Consider the following 14,554-nt stretch of genomic DNA (forward strand, 5'->3'; position numbering starts at 1 on the left):
ACAGGCCGTTATCATATGAAGAGAACAGATCATTGCGAAAGAATTCCTTCGATGACGCAAAACTGTACCGCTTTCGACAAAGCCCCAAAAGGTCGCCGTTCCATTTCTCAACCTGAACGCTCTGACAGTCAATCATGCGACGAGGAAGAATAATTTCCCAACCAGCTTCGCAGCAGAGATCTCTGAGGTTCATTTCGTGACTACAGATAGACTCCGAGGGCCCTTATTCTTCCGAAGAGGAGGCGTGAGGAGGATGGAGCAGGTCGATTGCAATCAGCCGTTAGTCTAAGGCTGAGCCATAGTTTGGAGTGAGCAGCAGTACGCAGTCTTGAGATGATACCGGTGAGTCTTGAGTTTCGAAACCTTGTTGTTTGAGCATGTGGACATTCCGACATGCCATTTTACAATATTTTGGTTCCGAAAAGAGAGCTTAAAAGCAATATCGTTTCAAATTTTACAATTATCTGAACAGGCTGCACGGAAAGCTCTTTTCGCTCTTGCCTTGGATTATTTTGTAATTTCGTTCTATGCAATGGTGAGGCGTATGTGCGGAATAGCTCGCAGCTGGTAAAAGCGCTGAAAGAAATTTTTCTACGCCTTTTAGCTAACAAAAGCCGTCAAAAAACAAAGCCCTACTCATTAGTGTACATACAAACAGCTTCCTGGGATAGCGCTTTTAATTGCTAGGCAGCTGTGGCATATTGTAGGCTAGTATATTCATATGTTGATGGGAGTGGGATAAGCTGGTGAGGTGTAGGTATGGTTCGCCCTCTGTGTTTTCTCCTGCACTCGGACCAAATAGGGAAATAATGAACCGACGGCCTGCGTCTCTTAAATAGTTAAAATGCAAATGTTTTAAGAATATTACAAAATTCCTTTCAAAATGTATTGATACAAACTATATAATTTTCTGATATACGACAAGAATATGTTTTTGTAGTTTGCCTCTGATCACAACGATTACTCAAAATTAGCATGAAAATTAATTGGTTAAGATTTTAATAATAAAAGGAAAAGCCGAGAGGAGAAGCCTACGTGTTCTTAAGGGCGAATTCAGGGATATTTCGGTTCCAGTGGTGCAGTGTTACAATATGGGAAAACATTAGGTTCCTGAATTTGCCCACAATTTGTATATAGGTAAATATAACGACCACAATATGAAAAACAAAACTACCGAAGCTGTCTACTCATGGGGCCTAAGTGCAAACATTGAAAACGACCCAGTTCCATTTCAGATATCTACCCTTGACACTGCTGGTTAAGGTTTAGGCTTATTATTTATAGGCTCGATTCCCAACGCTTGCTGCTGTCAGACGTTTCTTTCTGTTCGTATTGGAACTACGCGATGCCGTCCACTGCTGAACTATGCATTCTAAAGTATGAAGAAATTCTGGCATGAATTCTGGCCTTTTTCTGTTGCTTAAAAATTCTATGTATTCGTTTTTCTTCAATTTTAGGAGCTTAATAGCTATCTAGGGTAGAAGATTGGGCTTTGTCCGCATGAGTGTGTATTCCTGGTACCCAAAGTGTTGCTGTTTCTGTTAAGCAACTGAATTCTATAGCACTAAACCGTCGGGCAAACATCGGAGCGGCCACTTCCGCTCTCACGTCCTATGAACAGCTGTGCCTACAACGGGAGTAGTTTTAGTTTCGCTTTCCTGCGCCTATTTGCACTTTCACAAAAGATCTTGGCTGCCTCTGCGAAACTCGTGCCAAATGTTCCCACGAAGATAAGAAACAAGCTTGATGCTATTACTCAGAAGTTGGCGATGACAGCATTAATTTATAGGCTTTCGCTGCTGTAAAGAACCAGCGTGTATGCAGTTTGGTGTCAATTTGGCCTGTGTGCGTAACTCCCGGTCATATTTCTTCTGACACCGCATCCACTATAGTTGTTCAGTGGCTATGGAGTAGAACTGATGAGCCAGAGAACGAAGGATCATGGCGGCGCCGACATTTCGAAATGCAGACGCCCGTGTGCTGAACACGCGAAAGCGTCTTTAGTTACCAGTACCAAACCTTTATGTGGTATTATGTATACTATCAACGTCTGATAGCATTATTGTTTTTGAGGATAATTTATACTTTCTGTCTATTGTTTATCTTGAAGCCCCGGTTTTAATAAATAAGCGCTTCCTTATTTCCATTTAGGAGTATGAGCAGGAGGCCTTCTTAGTTTTACTGCCTTTGCCACCGAAGTCGATCCTGACAAACTCTTTGGCGCATTCAGGGCTTGTAGTGTGCCGCATATAGGCACAGAAAAACGGCGTTTTGCTTATAGCTGCTTCATTGGGAGGCACCAAAAACCTTGTGAAATTGCTATCTATATATAGACGGAGTTCACTAACACGCACCTGCCCGGAGATAATAATAATGAATCTGCCACACCTGGAGCGAATATGTCCTATTATGCGACCTTGTATGTATATTCCCAGCCCATGTGTAAGCACCTGATCCTCTTTGTATTGGAAGGTACAGGCACGAAAAGAGACACAAGACGAACAGAAAGATCACACAAAAAAGCGATAGCAACTTGCCGAACTGTGCATCTCTCCTTCATGCAGCCTTGTCACCTGGGTGGTGGAGTGTCACATTAAGTATTCATCAAATAGAATATTCTGAGACAGTGAGTGTGTAGTTTATATTCAGGTAGATTGTTTGTGCTTACCAAGCCATGACAGAAAAAGACTCTTACACTTAAACCGCCCGCTTGGCAGGCTCCTGCTCACTGCAGCAGCGCCAAACTTATGTCGAGCAAGTAGGATTAAAGAATATTTACCAATAAGAGCAGTATTATTAAACACTCAAATTGAGAACCTGCAGAGAGCACGTCAGCCAATAGAGCACGTCAGAGCACCCTGAGTCCCACAAGAAGGCACTTGTTTTGTCGTTAACGTTGTAAGACATCGTCAGCGCATGACATGCACTTTAAGTGTTTCATCTAGGAATCATCCAGTAAATTCTTTAAAATGTGCTGATTGATGTCATTCAGCAAAGGTACAGTCATCTAGCGTGATTTTAGCTCCAGGCAAAAATTGACGGAGCGCTTGTGAATATCAGTATACCCTATCTTTCCTTACGGAATCATTTGAATCGTCACCACCACGAACCATCAAGGAGCTATTGCACAACAAACATATGTCACATGTTTGTAATCATCAGATCTGAATTTTTCACATGCATTTGTTTCTGCAGATAGTCATCACGACGCGGTGATTCTATTTCGGCAGAACCGAAGTGAATATTTACGCTCTTATGACGCATTTCTTTCAGTATAACCAATTTTTCGTAGTTTGTATATCCTCAGCATTTCTACCGCCAAAACGAAGATTTGCGTGAGAAGGGGCAAGGCGGGCTTCAGAACGTTTCTAGGATATTGAGTTTAATCTGTCATGCCCTAAATTGCTCTCCCTGCTCAAGAAGAGTCCATTCTTGCACCAACAGCCATAAGTTCATTGTTATCATCCAAATAGATTTTTTTCAGCTAGGCGTGCATTAGTTTACGAGGTATGGGCCTTGCTTTATGAAAATCTATTATTAGTTTTCTATTTCAAATTCATTAGCCCCTTTGCCGTAAGACATAACTATATAGTAACTTTGCCGCAGATTTCAAGCGTCCATTGGGATCTATTTTGTTAAGAGCACATTTGAGATTAGATATCAGCATTCGCGGATATCAGAGTACTGTGCCCTAAAATTTGCATTTACGCGTTGCAGCCAAGCATTTAGGAACACTTGTCCGGAACTGTGTCCCCTTTCACGAAGAGGTCCTACTTGAATTATATAGATCCAGCAAAGAAAGTTCGGGGAATGCATTTGTGTGGGCATGGCCGACATTCTCAAACCATATGCTCTGAATGGTTCCTCTCTGTTAACATGGTTCAGTAGCTTTTTCATGAAGCTGCAGTGCGGAACGCAGAGCCTTTAAATCTCAAGTGCAGTGGCCGAATTTCTCATAAACACAAAAGCTGCAAACTCTGAGGTGCAAAGACAATGCAAACGTGTTCATGTAATGTGAGCCGTTGGTGCGTACTAAATAATCGCAAGTAGCATAAATTTTATCGCACGTTTCATGCAATGCACAATCATTGATAGTCCATAAGCCGTATTTGCGGCTTTAATCCCTCAGAGGGATTGCCCTTTGCTTTTTGCTCGTAATTACACATTATTCCAAGTAGTTCCTGCAACTGGGAAATAAGATATGATCCCAGAGCAGAAATGTTTGCGTCGGCGCCGGAGATGTAATTTTGCTCAGTTAAATGCAACATAGGTTTAACGATGGCTGGTGAGTCTCGGCCACAGCGGCGCCGTGGTTACGAGGCTTCGTAGTCCTTGGAAAAGCGTCACTTGAGGTCCGAAAGCAGTCGGCAATGCTGGGTTTTAGCACTCATTCAGCAGGCGTTCTCTTCTTCCGCACGTAGCATGGGCCGGACAGCGTGCACAGCTGGCTCACGGCGGGCGCATGCGCCTTCTCGGGCTTCTTCGCCCTGGCTCCGCTGCGCTCCTTCGGCGTGCTCTTCGTGGCCATCATGCAGGAGTTCGGCGTCAACCGCGAGGAGGCCTCGTGGACACTCATGCTGCTGGGCGGCGCCAGGGTGCTCTCAGGTAGGCACCCTTACTTGCGCCTTGTGCGGATCACAGCAGAGAATGCACAACACAGACCGCTCACGAGATACCATCAAGTGGCACTGTAAACACGAGAATAATTCATATCATTATCCCGCAGAATAACACTGGTTTCAACATATGCATTCTTGGACATAGAAACCTTGCCCGTCAGAAAAGTGTTCGGTCTAAACCTGACCTGCTACGAGCTACATCCCTCATGTTTTGTTCAAACTGCATAATTTGATTGCTGGTGTCCTTTCAGTTTGTTTTTACTGACTTGATTTTTTTGTGTATTCTGGTTTGTTTCTCTCATTTATTATGCCATTTCTCTTTCTCCTTTCCTATGGAGGCAAGCGTTTGGCATATTCTTATGGCAGTTTCATGCGAGTTCTTAATAGATTTCCTTCTCTGCTCATCGTCTTTATGTTATCGGCTCAAATGAAACCATGACAAAATTTTAGTGGTTTGTGGGCGTTAAGTATCTGGTTATCACTACCACACAACCACCGCAATAGTGTGAACTTTGCAACAGGTAAAAAAGTTGGCTTTCTGAATTAATTAAATACAATTACTCTTGAGTGTAACCTTTGAATTTGAATACCTAAACTATTTTATCTTTTTGTTCAGTGCTGGTTTCAACTTTTACGTTCCAAAGAAACCGTAAGTGATGCTAATAATACAAATACTGAATATTCATCGTAATATCTATTTGCCTTATTTATACCAATATTTTTGTAGTAGTTCCGCTTTGTTGAAGTGCTATATAAATCCTTACTTCAACCTTACTTTTATAAAGCTCAAGGTTTGTTGTCGAATGCAGTAGAAAGTTTTTCCGGCACGCGCGAAGCTTCACTACCTTCGCGAGAGCTATAGCGGCCGGGAAACTGATAGCATTGTGCGCCGATCTGTGTGTGGCACTAATCTCAGGCTGTTATCACTTCGCGTGCTTCACTTGTCACCGTGACCCCGAGGCTCGGGCCCACCTTTTGTTGCACCAGTGGGGAAATCCCTGGTCGCAATCGCTGGTAATGGAACAGACGCTCAGAAACACAGACATCCCTCGTGTGTGCATGAGCTTAAAGGGAACGAAGAGCGAGCTATGTCAACAAACATTTACGTTCTTTTATTGCTTCGAGGATTGCAGGGTTAGCAGGCAGGAACCTTAGTGGAGAGCACTTCAGCCCTCTCCCTGAGTCCCACAAGAGGGCCCTTATTTTGTCAATTGTTATAGAACGTTGTTGGCGCATGACACCCGGCCCCTTCTGGATAACCAAGAAAAGCTCCAAACATTTACTGCGATTCTGTCGGCGCTGGTAAATAGCGAACGAACACAAGAGAGGCACTTACGGTCGACCTTAAAGGTGTGATGCGATAGCGGCCTGTGGACCTCTCTAATTGAATATATACTGATGCGTACATGTTACCACAACATGTCAAAGACCGGGGGACAGAAATATCCACCCCCCGCTTGTTCTTAAGCTGTAAAAATAATTTTGCGGGGCCAGACAGGCAACGCACGTTGGAATCCCACTTTATTCCTATATATTTTCGACATATTTCTATAAACAAATTAGGCTTTTCGTAAAGTGACGTCATTTTAGGAATGCACTCGCTTTTAACTTGAATCACGTGTCTTGTTCTTATCCCTCTTGTTCCACGCTTAACGTCACGTTTCCCTGTCCTGTCCAATGTGAGGAGTCTGTGACGTCATATGGTGCTGTGAACTAATCAGTTATTCTATTCCACGATGCTGGACAACCAGGGTACAACGCCATGTTTTTGGTTGGTCGGGGCTCTTAAATCTATTTGTTTAAGAAAGTGAACGTGCGTTTTACAATATTTTTTCCGATTGATTTATTTGTCTTGATGCACCTTCTACCTTCCGCCTAGCACAGCCTTACAACCCTGTCGTTCGCTCGCTCCCTCACAAAAAGAAATTTTGACGAATAGAAAGAAGACAGTACAATAATATGTTAAAATGATTCTTAGAACAATAATTTTAATATAAATTATGCCAATAAATTATGTTCCTGCGAAGTCTCTGCGACTTGGTTGAATACATAAGTGAATCATATTCGTAAACCCCAAAAAGCAACGAAGATTTTCCGTTTTAAGCACTTTCGTTGTTTAGAAGCCTTCTTTTGTTACCCGATACGGACCTCTACGGAAGTAAGCCGATTACGCACAAAAGCGAAATGCGATATAGCGCCACGATGGGCCTAATTCAGTCACCTAGTTTGTTTGGCTGTACGGAGGATAAGCGGCCGTGTACTCTGGAAAACTACTTAACTGAATGCAAAAATCTGTAGTTATTTATGAGCTTCCTCTTTGACTTGAGATATTTCATCAATGCACTACAGCCAGGATGAAAGCCAGCCAATGAGGTGAGATAAAGGAGCGAGGAGAGAAGAGTTGCATGTCTAGGACTAGCAAAAGCTGGTGTCGGGCTAGTAGTTGAATGTCGGCAGAAGCCATGGCATACTGCGCTAAAAATACGGCGAACGTGAAAGAACGACACGTACCGCAAAACGAGCGAAAACAATCAACCGATTTATTCGGGGTCTACATCCCTAAATATGGTAAAGTCAGCGCATGTGCGCAACGTAAAAGCATAACAGGTCATGAAACATGTGCCTACTCATCATACCCTAGAGGACAGAGTTCAAAAACGCTAATTCGCTTTTGTACAGGCAAACTGACGCCTAACACAGTTGCTATCATTCTTCATTAAATACGATTCCAAAATTTCACATGCAATGGCATTACTACCCCTGTCAAGAATCTTTATTTCATGGAGCCGTGCCTGACATTTGCAATTTGTACAATGCTCAGACGTGCTTAAAGTGTTTATGCCTAATGAACGTTCATGCTCCCCTGCACGATCATTTACGCAGCGGCCCGTCTGTCCTATGTAGGTCTTTTCACACGCCAATCATCATCATCATCATCAGCCTGATTATGATGATGCTGATGCTGATGCGGCCATTCCCCTTTCTATCAGGGGATCACAAAGTTCTGGATCAGGCCAGGAGAGAAATTTAAGTCTTCTCTGTTGCGCCACCAGTCCTCGAGGCGGCGCTTTGTCGTCTCCACTGCCCTCATGATTACCCTAGTCTCTTCGGGTAGTGACGTCGACTGTAGACCGAGTGCTGTCAAAAGCGCCTCCGTTGGTGTTGTCGCTGTTGTAGTGGGGGCGGGTCGCAGTTCTGGGCACTCGATCACTACATGTTGGATGGTCTCGTCGGCGAAGGCCTCTCCCATATTTCTCCACTTAACCCGGTTCTGTGCTATCTGCATCCACTTGACCCCTGCGAACTTCTTAATCTCATCCGCCCACCTAACTTTCTGCCGCCCCCTGCTACGCTTTCCTTCCCTTGGAATCCAATTTGTTACCCTCAGTGACCATCGGTTATCCTCTCCTCGCACTACATGTCCTGCCCATGTCCATTTCTTCTTCTTAATTTCCACTAGAATGTCGGTAACTTGAGTTATTTCTCTGACCCACTCTGCACGCTTTCTATCTCTTAAAGTTACCCCTACCATTTTTCGTTCCATAGCCCTCTGGGTTGTCCTCAACTTAAGTAGAAATCTGTTGGTTAGCCTCCACGTTTCAGCCCCATAAGTGAGTACAGGCAAGATGCAACTGTTGTATACTTTCCTCTTGAGCGATACCGGTAAGCTGCTAGTCATAATCTGCGAGTGCTTGCCAAATGCGCTCCATCCCAATCTTATTCTTCTTGTTACTTCCTTTTCATGGTCCGGATCTGCGGTTACTACCTGTCCTAAGTAGACATATTCGCCTACTACTTCCAGTATTTCGCTACCTAATGTAAACTGCTGTTCCTTCCCGAGGCTGTTGAACATTACCTTAGTCTTCTGCATATTGATTTTCAAGCCTACCTTTCTACTTTTTCTGTCTAGGTCATCAATCATTATTTGCAGTTCATCCCCCGAGTTGCTTAGCAAGGCAATGTCATCAGCTAATCGCAGATTACTGAGGTATCCTTCATCTACCCTTATCCCTAACTGCTCCCATTCCAAGTCTCTGAATACTCCCTCTAAGCAAGCTTTGAATAGTACTGGGGATATCATGTCTCCTTGCCTAACACCTTTCTTTATGGGAATTTTGTTACTTTCTTTATGCAGAACTATGGTTGCTGTGCAGCCACTGTATATATATTCCAGCACTTTCACGTACGGCTCGTCTACCCCCTGATTTCGCAATGCCTGCATCACCGCCGAGGTTTCAACTGAGTCAAATGCTTTTTGTACACGCCAATGCTATGGTGTAAGCCACTCCTTTCGCGCATTTGACAAATGGATTTGCATTCTTCTTGCTACAACCACTTTTCCTCCCTTTCTTCATTGCGGTGTGAAAGCACAGCTGACCTAGCCTCTTTGGTGCGGAGAACACCATGGTACTGCGTATGCCGGCCACTTTCTTCAAGTTGTGAGCAATCTTGTGCATGTACGGTACCACAACAGGTTTCGTACCAATGTATTGGGCCCTTTTGTGCGCCTTTCTCGCGGTGGTCCTGTGCTACGTGTCCTTCTTTTGTTGTGTGCCGTGTTTTTAGCGCAATTAGCCATGGCTTCTGCAGTCTAGGACTAAGACAATGAAATATACAGGAAATCTCAGTAATTCTAAAATCAGCGTAGAAAGGTTTTTTTCCGATAAAGCAGTCACACGTATGTTTGCCAAATAGGTCCGGAATATCTATAACAAACAACATGAGTTACCGCAAACAACGTCAGCGCCGCCAACAAGTTTACATATTTGGCGTTTTGTGTTTTATAGTAATACCTTGTCTATGATTTTTATATTTTATACTACAATATTGTGTGGTTCTTAGAGTGATGTGCAAAACCCACAATCTGCGTGCAGGCCTGCTGGCGGGTCCTCTCGCCCACCGGTTTACGACACGGCCAGTCCTCCTATTCGGCAGCGTTGTGTCGGCTGGGGGTGTCATGCTGGCCTACTTCGCCAAAAACATCTGGACCTTGCACCTGACGCTGGGCGTCGTTCACGGTGCGCTGAGCAGTTCACATACGATGGGCTCACTGTTTGATTTCATTTCTCGGTTTTCTTGCTGCATTATTTTTATTCAGCGCGTAATAATAAGTCGTTAGTTGCGTAATCCTAACCGAGATGAAACTGGTAAAGAATTTTGTGGACAGCCAAGGAAGGCACGCATTTTCATAGACGGTTTTAAGATGTTTGAAACAAAATAGCGCACCCACGCAAGGTTAACTAAGGGAGTGTTAACAAAACAGAAAAAGGCATTAAACCGCAAGCGTTATAGTAGAAGTGGTACTGTAACAGACGCGCTATGTTTTGTGAACCTTCAATATATCTATACAGATATGCAGATTAGAGATATAAGTTTGGATTTCGTTTTTTTTAATTCAGACCCAAATTTAAAAACCTCGCCGCACTAATACCGCATCTTAAAAAAAAAAAAAGAACACGTTTTGGCAAGCGGACATATTGCAAATGTGACGTTTATGCACCTATAATTTTAAGTATTTTAGTTTCCAGCAACGCATTCGGAGGGGAATAAACAACATCGAGATTTTGTTGAATGTCAAGACATAGGAGAATTTCTTCCACTTGTAAAAAGCATGAACCTCTATTTGTTTGAGGTATGTGTATGCCTTTCCTGGGTTACTGGTATTGTGTTCGCCTGCCCGTTTCTGATTTCACTGCATTCAAAGTCTCCGAGTTCTGTTTTTAAAAAAAGCAAAAAAAAAATATATATATATATATATATATATATATATATATATATATCGGGAAACCCCACCACTTTAGTTATGGTGACAAGCATGCATGTTTTGTGGCCACTGACGAACAACGGGCTTGATGAAAATATAATTTTGTCCACGAGTCGGTTTTGTGCTGCGCCCAGGACGGCTTTTAAAGGTACGCGCTACCTGAAGTACGAGTACAGTGAATAGATCTCGATGGCCAAATTGACGCCTCATGTATAGATATAGAAATACTCAATGTAAGGAACGATGTGGCGATCCATTGGACTTAGTTGTTTTCAAGCAATACGCCGAGAATCGATTGCATGCATAAAAGCTATTACTAGTGTACTCTGGTAATAACTGCAATCGTTTACTGCAATGCCAAAGCTGTCACAAATAATGAGAGAAGCGTCCAAGGATCCCACAATGCTTCTGTCGACGTCAGCGAAGTGCATAAAATGTTCCGTCTATTTTGACGTCATTGGTATAGGTCATATTAAACTTACGTTTTCAGAATGAACTCCACTGACCGGCCCTGGAGCAATAGGCCTGCTCAGGTCTCCAACGTGTGGCGTCATCTAGACCGCTCAAAACACTTCTTGCGTGGGAAGAAAGTAATAATAATATAATAATTGGTTCACAGGAAGGGAAAGGCGCATTATCTGCCACACTTGCTCTGTGGACACCTGAACCGCGCCATAAAGGAAGGGAGGAAGGTGGGAGGAAGGGGGAAAGAGAGAAATGGGAGCCGTAGTGGAGGGTTACGGAGTAATTTCGACCACCTGGGGATCTTTAACGGGCGCTGACATCGCACAGCACATGGACGCCACTTTGTTTCGCCTCCATCGAAACGCAGCCGCCGAGGTCGGGTTCGAAACCGGGAACTCCGCCACAGTAGTCGGGCGTCTTACCACTGCACCACCCCGGCGGTAATGCACTATAGCGATGGGGCAGGGAAGAAAATCTACGTTCCAAGAACCGCTAGGGGTCACCGTGATCGCTTAGTGATTTCGCAAATCAAGGGTGGGGCGGGCAAAAGTTCGTCGCGAGTATCATAGGTAATAGCAACAATAACCAGGGAAATTGTCAGGATACACGCGTACTAACCGGCCTGACCAGCAGGCGTGCACAGCTCGCCAGCCTGCAGTGATGCAATCTGGAGCCCTCACAGCGTTTTGTTTTTGTGGGCTGGAAGCCCGCGTACCACGCGCCCAGCGGGCATGCTATTTAACCTTCGCCAAATTTGTGGTACAGCTCCTCTTTGTAATGCACTCGCGGTCTTTTCAATGTTGTTTAATTAAACGATAGTACAAAGCCTGACGTGATTGGCATGCCTTTAGATGACGATACTCTGACGTATAGTATCACGCAGAAGTGTCACACTGGAAAGAAGAAACAAGAATTTGGACATTGTAAAGGTGGTGCCGAGTTGTCAGTGTGCAGGAAAGAGAGAAAGAGAAGGCTCTCGACTGGCATACCGTGAAAATCTAGCCGTTAAATGCATTCTTGCATTAAAGGGCAAATAGCAACACAACAACCGAATAGAGCATAAGAGGTAACCCTTTCTCACCCATACTGTGCTTAAAAGTAATGATGCTAATCTCTCCCGTGAGTAGAAAGAACAAGCTGGAGCCGAGGTGTACTACAGTGTTTTAGAGCGGGAATCGCTAACTATGAAGCCGTTGCAGACATGCAAAATTTTAGGCTGGAGACGAAAAAGAAACTGGACCAATTTAGCGTAAAATAGGGGTTGCATCGCAATGATTTGCAAAGTCCCAGCAATATTTTGGGCCATAAACTTGGACAGGCGAACCCCGTTTCAAAAGCAAATGTTCTGTCTTTCTCAGCAGCTAAATATAAGACAGCCTGGCGACAGAAACACTTTGCTAGAAACTTCTCATTTCACTTCCTGGTGGAATTTGTTGCAACCAGCAGACAACCGCACTGCTTTTTGAGGCGTGAGGTGCAACCCTAAAGCAATAACTACGTACGTAGCAGCATACTTATTTCATTTCATGCACTGATTTTTGTTTTATGACCGATTTCAGTGGGGAAAAACTCAAACTTCTTTATGGCCTGCCGTAATGATTTGCTGCTGGATAGACGCTAACATATGGAAAAAGTGCGAAAGGATAATTGTTTAGGCTGAAAAAGATTTGAATCAAGCTGTTTGGGTGCCTTTCTAAATACGTCACTACATTTTGCGTTCTGCTCTTTTTGAGCTCTATGAAATGCATACAGCACTACGCGTGCTAAATAAGGTATTTTCTATTCAGTAATTTTCACGTATAATATATATATATATATATATATATATATATATATATATATATATATATATATATATATATATATATATATATATATATATATATATATATATATATATATATATATATGTAAGACGAGCTTCATGGTTCTAACACGGACTTGCGGTTCTGCTGTGCGCTCTTGAGAAAGGCAGGGCTCCTGCCGAAACGTCGGCTACAAATAAACTTGGAAACAGTATGAAGCAATTTCTCACTTTTATATATATATATATATATATATATATATATATATATATATATATATATATATATATATATATATATACTTAATTTCCATTTTTATACCATGTCGCAAAATGTTCTGTATGTAACACAGATGTGAAGCCGTTAAAAATGATAACGTGTCATTTACGCTAGCCAAGGTTTCTTTCTGAGACTTCGTATAGTGCTAGCCTTTCACAGAATTTCAAGATACATTGGCAGGGTTGGTCATAGCAACAACTGAACACCGCCCGCCGGGATGGCAAGACCACTTCGATGAAGTTGCGGTTAAATGCGCGCCGATAAAGCAACCATGCACAGCATGGAACATTGACTTAGTTTGGCGAAACAGTTTTGATGTCCGAGTGTATTTAAAAATGGAATACAGGTATCCGCACTACCGACACTTTTCGCACACAAACCGCAGCATGCCGAGAAATTTTTATCTGCGTGGCTCCTTACGGATTCAGGATCTCTTTCGAAAGGGAAATTGTGCTGTCTCCTCGTGATATTACAGCATTCTTCACTGTGGAGAAAAAGTGATCGAATGAAATTCTTGCCGGAATAAGTGGGAGTTTCCTTGCTTTAGAAATATCTATGCATAAAGAAATAGAAAGTTAATCGGCGTATTCTCAAACAAAAGTTTCAAGCTTTTGTCGTGTCTCTTAAGCTAGAAAAAGACCCTCACATATAGGTCGCTTGAACATTTCTTAGCAAAAGACGCAACTAGTGAAGCTCGAGCCGCCACCGGTACAGCGACTATAGCACGCTTCTCTCTTCTTCTGGCAGGCTTCGGCTCGGGCATTGTATACGCCATGAACCCGGTGCTGATCAGTGAGCACTTCGTCAAGCACCAGACGCTGGCCACGGGTGTCTGCTTTGCGGGCTCCACGCTCGGGAGCTTCATCTTCCCCAAGCTCATCGAGACGCTGATTGCGTTCTACGGATTCCAGGACGCCATGCTGGTGTTCGGGGCGATCATCCTGAACGCCGCCGCTTTCAGTCTGTTCCTGCGCCAGCCGCGCTGGCTCAGGCGCTGCCACACGTCGGTAGAATCCCTCATTACGGTGGAGAGCGCGGACGACAAGTCTTCGTCTTCGCTGCCCTATGTCATCCCCATATACCCTGACAGCGGTAAGACGAGCTTCATGGTTCTAACACGTACTTGCGGTTCTGCTGTGCGCTCACCTCTGTCCAGGAGAAATTTAGAGGAGGAATCAACGCTGATATCTAACAATCGCGATTATATTTTACCAACTCTTAATAGTGCTGCTTGTGATGAAATTCACTTGCAGCTTTCAAGCACCCTAAAGCAACATTTCATAGCTCGGTGAATTTTTTTTTTTTGCTTAGAAGGCAAGCAGGAATCATATTCGTGGTCTCTCTCTGACAAAATTGGCCGTATTAGCAATATTGAGTGTATTTGACGGACACTTTCAGTATTAACAACACCGCAGCAGCTGCTGTAACCTTTAAATACACCGCTGACGCAGCCTTGAAATGCGTCGCCATTAAGCACACGAAAATGACGATGCACTTTGGTTGTCAAAAGCGAAAAGCAGGAAAAACTTTAGACAAAATATTGTACAACTGTAGTTGTAAAACTTGCAAAATTGTAAAACTATAACTATAATATTGTAAAACTACAACTGTAAACCACATTT

The 14,554-nt window shown here is 43.4% G+C and overlaps 1 protein-coding gene across 1 annotated transcript in view; it reads left to right on the plus strand.

Moving 5' to 3' along the window:
* The first annotated feature begins 221 nt into the window (after positions 1-221).
* LOC146195181 (monocarboxylate transporter 12-like) overlaps positions 222-14,554 on the plus strand; it is a 28,675-nt gene continuing 14,342 nt past the window's right edge. Inside the window, exons 1-4 of the mRNA XM_084597717.1 lie at positions 222-342; positions 4,422-4,605; positions 9,494-9,637; positions 13,680-14,024. Of these exons, the coding sequence (XP_084453843.1) occupies positions 334-342; positions 4,422-4,605; positions 9,494-9,637; positions 13,680-14,024 (682 nt within the window). The 5' untranslated portion in view covers positions 222-333. The remainder of the gene's footprint in view (positions 343-4,421; positions 4,606-9,493; positions 9,638-13,679; positions 14,025-14,554) is intronic.

This window comes from Amblyomma maculatum, chromosome 3 (assembly GCF_055883805.1).
Source record: "Amblyomma maculatum isolate TAMU_Amacu chromosome 3, ASM5588380v1, whole genome shotgun sequence".
Lineage (NCBI taxonomy): Eukaryota > Metazoa > Arthropoda > Arachnida > Ixodida > Ixodidae > Amblyomma > Amblyomma maculatum.